Source organism: Neoarius graeffei, chromosome 6, assembly GCF_027579695.1.
Source record: "Neoarius graeffei isolate fNeoGra1 chromosome 6, fNeoGra1.pri, whole genome shotgun sequence".
Classification (NCBI taxonomy): domain Eukaryota; kingdom Metazoa; phylum Chordata; class Actinopteri; order Siluriformes; family Ariidae; genus Neoarius; species Neoarius graeffei.
Window position 1 is genome coordinate 59,685,908 of NC_083574.1, and position 12,518 is coordinate 59,698,425.

Here is a 12,518-nt window from a genome sequence, read left to right on the forward strand (position 1 = left end):
TACAGTCTGAGAGAGTTCTACACAAACACGCTGAATTTTACAACAGCTGCATGCATGTGAAATGGAAATAAATCTACTAAGGCAGGAAAAAGTCTCATATCATTATCTGTAGCCGCTTTATCCTGTTCTACAGGGTCGCAGGCAAGCTGGAGCCTATCCCAGCTGACTACGGGCAAAAGGCAGGGTACACCCTGAACAAGTCGCCAGGTCATCACAGGGCTGACACATAGACACAGACAACCATTCACAGTCGATTTAGAGTCACCAGTTAACCTAACCTGCATGTCTTTGGACTGTGGGGGAAACCGGAGCACCCAGAGGAAACCCACATGGAAAACATGCAAACTCTGCACAGAAAGGCCCTCGCCGGCCACGGGGCTCGAACCCGGACCTTCTTGCTGTGAGGCAACAGCGCTAACCACTACACCACCGTGCCGCCCAGGAAAAACTATTTTGGATAAAATTGTTATTGTCCGTTACAAGTAAAAATTAACCAATAACCAAACTTAATAATAAAGTTCATCAATAACCAAACTTCAACTCAATGTGTGATCTTCATTTTATGTTGCAATTCACAACTATTCTATGGTTTTCAAGTACTTGCAAAATGGGGGCAAGTGATAATATTGGGAGGCAAATGGAAATTTACCCCCACTCGCCCCCCAGGGCAAGTGGGTTTAAACGTTAATGTCGGACCCTGCAAGAGTCCTGGTGTACTCTGTGTGCTTTTGTACAATATATCCACAAAGCTTTGTAGATCTTCAACAGAAAAGCTTTCGCCTTATCACTGAGTAATCATGAGCTCAATTCCTGACAATCCCACAGCGATTTAAGGCCAGGACCCGAAGAGAGCAAAATCCACCCAGTTTCAGTGTCTCGCTGTCAATCAGAGCAACAATTGTGGGCATCTGGAAGCTCGTGGATGCAGAAGAGGACAGTTAGCACTTTCATTGGAGTGTATTCAGCTGCCCTGTGATGCAGCATGGTGCGCTGGCTTGGCTTCATGTGTCTCAGAGGAAGCTGCAATGTGAAAGGGGAGAACGAGCTAGTGGGTATGAATCGGTGATGACTAAATTGGGAGGGGAAAAAATGCGGTTTTAGAACTGTTTTACAGAAAATTTGAACTGAGGAGGAAGGCCGGAGCTTAGCAACACGATTTCAGGACTGCTATCCTGCAGATTGAAGTTTGATCAGAACCACTTACTGTGACCTCAGCAGTAATGGAAAAATGGTGGTGAAACACACACACACACAGAGAGAGAGAGAGAGAGAGAGAGGAGCAGTCTGTGTTCTTGTTCCCCTTTGCACAGCTATCAGCATTCCTCTAATCTGGCTCCGAGCCAAACTTATGGCTGAGACGGGTCTGACTGGCACAAACTACCTCTGATCCAACCCCATCCCTGTTCCCCCTTCCTCTCCCAAACAACACCATCATCATTCTAGCTTACAACAGCACTACGAGACCCAGTGTTGAGTACAAATGATGTACTGATTTCGAAAATGGATTACTTATCTCTTGAGCTAAGACTAACCCTTACATATGACTTGTTTAAACTTTGCCCATCGGTCATCACCATCCAACACGTTACTTCAGCACAGCCAAGGGTACTTTTTACCCCCATTTTCTCCCAATCGGGTCATTTGCCAATTTCCGCATCTTTCCTCAGCACAGCAGCTATGAAGCCAGCCACCACATCTTCTCGATGTGCTGGTCAAGCTGTCCCACAGGACAACAGAACTAGAGGTCGACCGATAATCGGCCTGGCCGATATATCGGGCCAATATTCTGCATTTTTAGGGTTATCGGTATCGGCCATAATTTCCACCGATATGCCGATAACATGCCTTTTTTGCAGCCATTTCGTTCCTAACGCGACTGTCACTGCACGTCCTTTCCTGCACTCGCCTCTCTGAGTTCAAGAACACGGTCCCGCCCACCACAACATCTGATTTGTTGTGAACTGTTTCAAGGCGGCCGTACGGGCACTCGGGCAGAAGCGGCACAAGGGATACAGCCAATCAACACGCATAGCTAACCGCTGTGAACTGTTTCAAGGCGGCCGTATGGGCACTCGGGCAGAAGCAGATCCCACTTCAAGGTAAGGACACGCTGCTTTTGCCGCAATAAGTCACAAACACACAAGTTGCAAAAGCACAACATGTTTACATTCTTCATCTACTACTCGTTAAAATTGTCCATTTGCATCTGTGTAGCCAGGCAAACTCAGCTTACGGAAGGAAGCACTTGAATTAGCCTACAACCAACTAGTCTCGCCGAAACTACATGTAATGTAAGCAGTCCCCAGCATAACGTAGGCTGCAGTCATTTTTAAATCCCCGTCTGGAAACGTTGTGAATGTGTCAGTAGTTCTACTCGAACAGTAGAATGACAGCCATACAGAGAGGTGGTCAAGGGAAGACGAAATAAAACATAGTGTTTGTGTTCTGTAGGCTAGCGCAAGCCTACTGGCTATTTGTTATGGTGATGAGTAAACTTCATGACGTGACTCGTGCTCAAAAAGCGCATTGCACTTGTATATGTTAGGTAACTTTATAAAGCGCTATTTGAACATTTAAACACGCTAGGTGTGATATGGTGCTAGTAGGCTGTGTAATACTGTAGGGAGTTTGTCAGGACGCTTGTTGTGGGCTCAGTAATTAATTGTGTCGTGGATGCACACTTGCTTGGATAAACGGTAATGAATGAAATACATCAATTAAACTCTTGACTTAAATGTTCTTATGCTACTTCACATTGCGCTGTAATGTACTCCACTAGTATTCTTGCGCAAGTGATTCTCCTCGCTAGCGCTTCTGATTCGGAAAGTGATATACTCTGAAAGGAGCAGAGCCGTAGATGGTTACTTGTTAAGTTGTTACATAATAGGGAGTGATAGCCTACTTTATGTTTGATTTTACTTTTTAAAAAATGCTGCAGGCAGCTCCCTACACTTGATTTGTTATTTAAAAACTACTTGAAGTTGGTAAGTCTTACTTAGTTCTTAGTGTAAAAGAATCCAGAGTGTATTTTCATTTATTTTCCACTGAAAATGGTGAGCTGTAATATAGTAGGGAGTGATTTATTTTTTTTATTGGTGAATATTTTATTATTATTTTATTTCTCATTGTATTCTAACTAATGTTTGACTTTATTGTACAAATGCTGCTGGCATCTCCCTGCACAAAATTTCATGTTCAATTTTACAATTAAACATACATTTCATGGATATGAAGGTCTGTGTCAGTGTATGCTATGTTTAATTTCATGTGAATTATAATGTTTACATTTATCGGTTGCACATATCGGTTATCGGCATCCCAATTCCATAATAATCGGTATCGGTATCGGCCCTGAAAAAAACACATCGGTCGATCCCTAAACAGAACACCCATGGAGAAAAGCACTACGGTATCTGCCCTCTTCTGCATATACGAGCTCATACCGTGTCCGAAATCGCTCACTCGTTCACTACTCCCTATATAAGGAATTACTATATAGAGGACTATATAGTGAGCTCATTGGCAAAATGAAAAAACGCTTTCGGGCACTAGTCCGTCACGCTGGTATTTACGTCATTACTGTCACACAATTAAAACATGCCAGATCAGGGTTTTCAAAATAATAAATACGTGCATGTATTTGTGACAAATCCATACTGTATTATACTGAGCGTATTTCCCACATTAATAAATACAAAGTACCTGCATCTTTCAGTTCTTTTTTAAATCAAGGCTGAATACTTTCTTCTTTGCTGCCGCCTTTTATTAAATCAAATTTGAGACTTTTAATTTGATTTCTTTAACTGCGACTGCAATGCATGATGGGATATATTGTTTTGGTTAATGACCATCGTTGTACACTACTTTTCGTGATGCATTGTGGGATACTTTGAGTACACTATATAGGGTGTAAATAATCCTCACTAAGGTTTCGGACAGCACTACAAAATGGCGTCTCCAGTCTATAGTGCCCTATATAGTGAGTAGGGAGCGATTTTGGACACAGGAGTAGACAACCAGGTTAGTGTTGCTGTCATTGACAGAGGGAAGGGTAATGACCTCCCTCCCATGCAGGGAGCACCAATTTTGCTCTCTTGGACTCCCAGTCATGGATGCCTGTGGCATAAATCGACTTAAATGTGTTTTTCACAGTAATAGATTCATAGCCTCAGCAGCCACAACTGGAGTGTACACAAATGAGTGCAGTAACATCTACCTTGTGTTCCCTAAGTCCAACCCACAGCTCCTTACCTCTCCTCTGGATGATAATCCTCAGTAGAGGATTGGCGGCAGATAGCGCTTTGTGGAAGTTATCATCGTTGTTGATGGGAAGCAGGTCTCCATGGACGTCAGCGTAGCACAGAAGCACGTCAACGCCTGGAATGTGATGCACATTCTGCAGCAGCCGATAGAACTCCTGGAAGCTGACGGTGCCGTTCCTCTGTAGCGCAAATCGCCGGTATTCTGCTTCAAACTACAGCAAGAAACAAAATCGTGAATTGTTCAGAAGTCCGAACCAGCTAAGAGCCAGGTTGTAAAAGTATTTTAAAAAAAATTATTAAGTGTGCACAAAACATGAAATAATCAAAAGGAAGTGATGAGTAATAATGGTCGGATCGTCAACGGTTTCTGTGTCTCAGGGGTATGTTTGTTATCTGATCCGGTTTGGTCTGGTCTCTAAAAACACAAACATCTTCGGGTACAAGTCTACAATAAGACAGACCAAACAAGATAGGAGGGCGCCTTCTTAGCGATTCTTCACACAAGGTCATAATACGTATTCTCAGAATAACATGTTTCCATGTCACAGAGTTACAGTACAACATGCAAGTCATCGTGATATTCATCTCATCTCGTTATCTCTAGCCGCTTTATCCTGTTCTACAGGGTCACAGGCAAGCTGGAGCCTATCCCAGCTTACTACGGGCGGAAGGCGGGGTACACCCTGGACAAATCGCCAGGTCATCACAGGGCCATCGTGATATTAATTTGTGCAAAACTAAAATAAACAAGGAAAGCGTCCCACACTAACGTTCCTCAGACATGAGAACCATGCACCAGGATGGAACTTTAAAGTAGGACAAACTTTTTTTCTTTTTTAAATCAATCAATCAATCAATCAATCAATCAATCAATCAATCAATCAAATCTCTATCTACTAAGTGACTGGAGGGTGTTCTTATTACCTCGCCCAGGACGGAGTCCACCAGGGGGCGAGGTATTGTTTTCGGTCGGGTTTCTGTGTTTGTTTGTTTTTTTGTAAACGATGTTACGGGAAAACGGCTGGACCAATCTTCATGAAACTTTCAGGATAGATGGGCACTGGTCTCAAATAGAAACTTCAAAATTTTGGGGGTCATCCAGCCAAAGTCAAGGTCAAGGTGACTAAAAAGGAAAAAAAAAAAAGACTCCTCCCACAAATACGCTGATTTTTCACTACCTGCCTTATTTGCATACACTGCTGTAATTGGATGGTTTCTTGGTTCGTTTACATATGCAAAGGAAGGGGGTTTGGCCACGCTCACTTTTTAACCCCTGTGACGCCTGCGAGCGTTTCGGGGGCGGTGCCTCTGTTGACAGCGCGGAGCTGGAAGTTGATTGTGCTGAATGTCGCCAGCTGCGAAGCCTTCACCTGGGCCTATTAATAGGACTTTGTTTGTGTGTGAGGGGCCATGAGCGTTAGACTTCACGTTGGCCATGGGTTTGGTAATTTGTATTTGTTAAAATTGTATGAATTCCAGTAAAGAGCATGATTTTCTGTTTTGAGTGCCTTATTTTGGGTTTGGGGTTATTTGTTTGAGTCAGAATGTAACAACCCCATTGATAAAAACTTCCCTGCTCTGTTGATTTATTATTATAAATATAAGTTATAAATGGACTAGACTAAATAAATTGCTTTCAGACATGTTTATGCTTATTACAGAGGGACCGTGCGTTCCACTGAGCTCTAACGCCGGGCCTTTTCCGGGAAATAAAAGTTTGGGTCATGGCGACAGCGTGTGTATGTCCGCCTCGGTTCAGAGGTTTCAGTTTTGAAAACCGTAAGAGTAGAATAATATAAAGTACAGACACTTGGTATATTTTACGTCTGTGATTTTTAAATTGTTCATTTTTGGATTACGCTTCATTTTTGTGGCTACTGCCTCATAGAGTAAATATATATATGCTATATTTACTGTATGGACATGGGATCAGAAAAGAATTTTATTTATAAGCAGTAGCCACATGCACACATAGGGTACCTATGTTTTTCACGATTTCTTCCTTCATATTCATCATAAGTGCTACCGGGCGAGGTTTGTTGTGCCCGGCAACACTTGTTTTAATATGTTTCTCTGGACTGAAAAATAAACAGAAAACCAGGTTACTCAAAGCTCACTTAGAACGAAACTCTAAGGTCAGGTTTTGGAGCCGTGTGTCAAATTGTTTACGAAAAATGTTTTTGTAGAACACATCAGTTCTTCAAACAAAAGTACTTGTAAAACTCGAAATCTGTCCTTTTGGAAATACTTTGACAGTTTGTAGAACTTGTAGTTACGCTGAAAAACCCTGGAATATCCATTAATGCAAAACTATCATGTTTAAAAAAAAAAAAAACTCGTAGAATGTTTCTGAAATGTGACCCGTTCAGAAGTGGATGTCTTTATGGACTCTTAAAGCTAGACTGCCTTTCAGATTTTTCAAGTGTAGGTCATAAAAAGAATTTTCCCCAACACCCAATTATTTTTGTTTAGTGGACTGAAAGCTACTGAATTCGAATCACAGACTTCCAATTTTATTTATTTTTAAACAGAACAATTAATGAATTTAGGGCCACGTGGCCCTAAATTCGCCGCTACTTTTTCCTGCTTCACCATGATGCAATACAAGATACTACATCATGCATCACGTGGTGGGCTTTCCCTGTTCACGCAAGGCATTGTGGGATACAAATTTGAAATGGGAGAGAATAATGGCGGATGCGAGTGTGTGAATGAAACGTGAAAGAGCAACTACAGTAACAGAAAGTGAGAAGGAAAGACGTTATGTTGCAAAGAAAAGGAAACGCAGGACCAAACGAATAAATATCGGCAGTCAGCGAGCACCTCGGTGTGATCAGCTGTTCGTTTAGCGACAGAATGATGTAACTGTCGGTGCACGGTCAAGGTAAACCTACGCATGCGCACACGGACTTCCTCTGTCTGCTTGACTGCGCGAAGCGAGCGATTTCATGCACATTATTTGCTCAGGAATCCCCTCAAATTAAATAACTTCCCAGCCACAGAATGGCCTGATATTTTGTGAGATATTACAGAAATAAACGTATATCACAATGACCAAATTTCAGAGGGAACTAAATTTCACCGATTTTATGAAATCGAAAGGCCGTCTAGCTTTAAGTCAGTGAATCTGAATCACTGTCTTCTTTAAAACAGACTGAGATTGCTTTGTTTCTGAAATTAAAGGCACAAATACACAACACACACACACACCGAGCTGAGGGAATTCTTCGGAGGAGTTCCTCTCCTAAGCAAACAGTGTTGGTTTTATGGGGAGTAAACCAACAGAACTCGCACACACGCAAAGGTATGTGGATGTTTGAAGCAGCGTGTAAAAAAGAAAGAGAAAAAAAAAACAAAAGACAGGCAACATCATGATACTGAAAGTTATTAACATGGTTTCAAGAAGACAGTGTTTATAAAGTCCATTCACTAAGTGCAAGCCGTGCTTAACTGCTCCTCTGATGGATACTAGCGTGAGGGAGAGCTGGCGGAGGAGGGTGTTGGGTTGGGGGGGCCCTCTGGGAGGCATTACAGAACCCGAGCGGTTCCCTTTTTGCTCACATTCTCAGGTGCACAAATTCTTTGATGATGACTTTCACTGTGTACTGCATCTTTGGCTGATTTATTTCAGCCCTGTATGGCTAAAAAAAAAACAAAAAAACAAAACCAAAAAAACCCAAACCTACCACACATAATGATTCCTGGTCATTCATATACAGTACCGCTCAAAAGTTTGGATGCACCTTCTAATTCAATCAGTGCCGTATTAAGCCAATGAGGTGCCCCTGGGCACTATACCTCAAGTTCCCCCCCACACACACACACACCCTACGCGCACGCGTTCAGTAACCTCCTGCACACACTCACAAACCTTGCCCTTTGCTGTCAAAAATAGTAGCATATACATAAACAATAGTACACATAAACAAGGTCATTCTTCCTCATTGAAAATGTATTAAGTAGGCTACATCAGCCCATCAAATTCACTGAAAACAACCAACGATATGCATGTAGGCATATTGAAATGTCTTATTCAAAAATGAGCAGCATATATTTGTATGTCTCAAGGGGATCCTCGTCGTCGCCGACCCCTCGGCTAACACTGGCTGTGGTTGTAGCATCTCCCCGGCTAGTGCTAGCAGGGCCAGCTCCCTCACTAGCATCGCTGATTTCACTAGCTTCGGCTTCAGCGCTGGTAGTGACAGCAGTTGTCGATGTTTTTATTAAAAAAAAACACGATGTAACACTGGAACATTTTTAATTGCAGCTACACGCCTGGAGTCTTTCTCTTTTTTTAATTTTCTCTTCGCACAACCACTCAATTGATGTCTGTCCATTTTTCATTTCTACTGCGGTTTTAAAAAAATTGATCCGTTTCACCGTAGGTGGACTGGCTCAACTGACAGGTTGAGGAAAGGGGGGTTAATGGTCACATAAGCCACTCTTGCTCAGAATTATGATTATTGTTGTTGTTCTTATGAAATTAGTGTTCATAATGAATTGTATATGACTATTTAACAATGTCAAGTGTATAACCATTTTAAGTGTACAAACATTCACGAAAAATATTTTTAAAGTTTCTGTCATGTGGTGCCCCCCCACTGGCTGTGAGTGGTTGGTGCCCCTGGGCACTGTGCCGCAGGCCCATATAGTTAATCCGGCCTTGAATTCAATGATTTTTTAAATAATTTTTATTAATTAAAAGACACTTCATGGCTTAATGTAATGATGGATGTCGTTTCTCTTTACTTCGTTGAGTGGTTCTTGATATAATATGGATTGCTACAGTTGTGGAATAGGCCTATTTACTTTTTATTATTTACTGTTTGGGGTCAAAGATGACCATGACTTCAATTTGGTGGGTGGCGGTTGTGGGTCCGGAGGTGACTGATGAGGCCAATCCAGGTTTTGAAGGTGTCAGGCACCCGGGGGTCGGTGCTGTAGTGGGGGTGGCGATAGTTCAAGCCTTCCACGCAGCTCTTTCTTCTGGGCCTCACTGATGCGTTTCATCTCTGCTACACATGTGCCACTGGTGAACCTTGCTCGCCATACTGGATGATCCTGAGCAAGCGACTCCCAGGAGTGGAGCTCGATTTCTAGGGTTTTGAGGGACACTTTGAGATTATCCTTGAAGCGTTTCTTCTGCCCACCAGATGAGCGCTTGCCTTGGCACAGCTTTCCATACAACAACTGGCATCCTGACAACATGGCTGGTCCATCTGTCTTGGGCTTTCTGCACAAGAGCATTAACGCTGGGAAGTCCAGCCCAGAGTAGAGTGCGCATATTCCATGTGCCAAGGTGGAGTACCTTCAGTATCTTATTTATTTTCTTAATTATTGTATTTTGACCGTTGAGTGGGATCCCCGCCAGCTGTGGTGTGCTGGCCAGGGTTAGGTGAAGCAGGCTATGTTTGGGGCACCTTTGCTAGCCCCTTCTTCCATGGAGGTGAGCAGAGCAAGTCCTAAATAGGGCTGCTCAGACACCCAGGGGGCTGCCGAACTCAGCTGCTGCTTCATTCCAGCAGAGAGTGACTCTATACCCTGGGCCGCCTGTGTGCAGGTTCGTGACTACAGCTTCCAGTGTTTCCGCATCTGCTGCTTCGCCACTTGTCCATCACCACAGGACTTGAATTTGAAGTCATGACTTGCACATGACTTGGATTAGAGTGAGGGAGAGTTGCGCAGCTCTGTGCCTCACTCTCTTGTCCTGACCCAACTGGATCTAGGAGCAAGACAGAATCAAGACGGCTGGAGCTAGGTCGGGATGCAGTGGATGGCCAACGATGTTCTATGTGTTGCACTGTGCCCCAATCGCGCTCCACAAGTGCTTTGCTGGGTCCGCCTTCCTGCCCATTGACCCGCCAGGTGGTGGTCTCCTCCGCGCAGTCTGCCAAGTCCAGTCTTCGTTGTAACCCTGACCAGGGGGAGCAAGGGGTTGCTTGTGCTTGCCGAAGGCACCACCCCAGGCTAGTGGAGGGAAGGAGACACCTTACTACTCCATTGCATGGCGGTCAAGGACGCGCATACCCACTGCCCTAAAACAGATTCTACACTGTATTCTGTAACACATTCTACATTATGTTCTATAACACAGTCAACACTATATTCCATAAACACTCCATGCACCACACTCTACAACATACCCAGTAAATTTACAATTTACTCTTTGAGCTCAAACGCATTAAGAACGCAAGAAATTGCACTAATTAACTTTTGACGAGGCATCTGTTAATTGAAAAGCATTCCAGGTGACTACCTCATGAAGCTGGTTAAGATAATGCTAATAGTGCGTAAAGTGTCATCAAGGTAAACGCTGGCTATTTTGAAGAATCTAAAATATGAAACATATTTTGCTTTTTTTAACACTTTTTTTGTTTACCACATCATTCCATCTATGTTCCAGATGTTATTACATAGTTTTGTTGTCTTCGGTGTTGTTCTACAATGTAGAAAATAGTCACAATACAGAAAAACCTCTGGATGAATAGAGGTGTCCAAACTTTTGATTGGTACTGTAAATTAATTTATTTAGCATTGAACTCTCATGTATAAATTATTTAAAACATACACAGCTTCTCATTCTCATCTCATTATCTCTAGCCGCTTTATCCTTCTACAGGGTTGCAGGCAAGCTGGAGCCTATCCCAGCTGACTACGGGCGAAAGGCGGGGTACACCCTGGACAAGTCGCCAGGTCATCACAGGGCTGACACATAGACACAGACAACCATTCACACTCACATTCACACCTACGGTCAATTTAGAGTCACCAGTTAACCTAACCTGCATGTCTTTGGACTGTGGGGGAAACCGGAGCACCCGGAGGAAACCCATGCAAACACGGGGAGAACATGCAAACTCCACACAGAAAGGCCCTCACCGGCCCCGGGGCTCGAACCCAGGACCTTCTTGCTGTGAGGCGACAGCGCTAACCACTACACCACCGTGCCGCCTACACAGCTTCTTTAGATGTTTTTTTATTACTAAAAACTGCATATTTAGAAAACATTGAAATTCACATCACTTCTACTAAAAACTACAGAGAAATAGAGCGGTGGTTACAATTATCGACGGTCCATAATTACTGACACCTTTTCAGATTTACCAATAAAAACCAATTTTACGAAGGTGAGTTTCAGTTACAACAGTTATTATTGGTTAATTAATCAACCGGAAGACCCGCCTCGCCCTTTGATCTTGTCGTCTGATGACACAGCTCGTTACCTGAGATGGAAATTTTTTAGCACGATCAGCAACTTGAGGAAAACCCGGACGTTATCATCGCAGGTAAACATGGTAGAAGAATCATGGACATGTTTTTACTTCTCAAATTCACCGATATTTCATGATCTCCTTGTCGAAACCTACTTTGTTTCTTACGCTTTCATTTGACAGTCGCCATTTTGTATCTAAATGCGCGTTTGAGAATCACGTGAGGGGTCGATAATAGTGATCACTTTCACCGGTGTCCACTATTATCGACACCCTGTGGAATTAAGTGGCATTTACAACTGTTATGGATCGAGCTTTGTGTAACAGTGTTGAAGTAGATGAAGTACTTAAAAAAAAATAAAAATGCTGTGATTTATAATAATTTTTTTCTGATTCATAACAGAATGGAATACTTATAGAGTATTTGGAATCCTATTGCAATAAATAGAATTCAACCAGAATTAAATTCCTAGCACAGAAAATATTACATGCTTGAAATATTCAGATTTTTCTATTCCATTCAGAAAATATATATTTTTTTTGCAGTTTGTTGTAAATATCTACCACATATTATAATATTAGTAGGCATTTTATATTTTGGTTCGAGGAATGACATGCGACCTTTGACCAGGATTTTCATGTGGTTACAATGTCAGTTGCCTGTTGATATTTATTAGTAAACTACAAAACTAGAAATTAATACAAATAACGACGAATGATGAACAAAATGTGATCTACGAAAATACTTAGAAAGTGGAACAAAAAGATTTTCTGGCACAGGTTAAATATTATCAGTTCATTTGTTTACAAACATTAGAATTACTTCCTCATTTACGTCAACACCGACATCCATATATTTATATAAAAGATATTTTGTACTAAATATACGTAAGTCGATGTAAAACAAATTTTAAATAAAAACTATGTTTTGTTAACTTAATACCACATACCGATTTTTTTTTAATCAATAATCATCTGAGTGTCTGTGGACAAAGGTGTCAATAATTGTGGAACGGTGTCACGTGATCTGATACGCTAAGTAATC

General features: G+C 42.2%; 1 protein-coding gene across 1 annotated transcript in view; it reads right to left on the reverse strand.

Annotated features, from left to right (window-relative positions):
- Nucleotides 1-12,518, reverse strand: part of pard6a (par-6 family cell polarity regulator alpha) — a 54,263-nt gene that overhangs the window by 37,117 nt on the left and 4,628 nt on the right. The window contains exon 2 of the mRNA XM_060923941.1: nt 4,252-4,474. Coding sequence (XP_060779924.1) covers nt 4,252-4,474 — 223 coding nt within the window. The remainder of the gene's footprint in view (nt 1-4,251; nt 4,475-12,518) is intronic.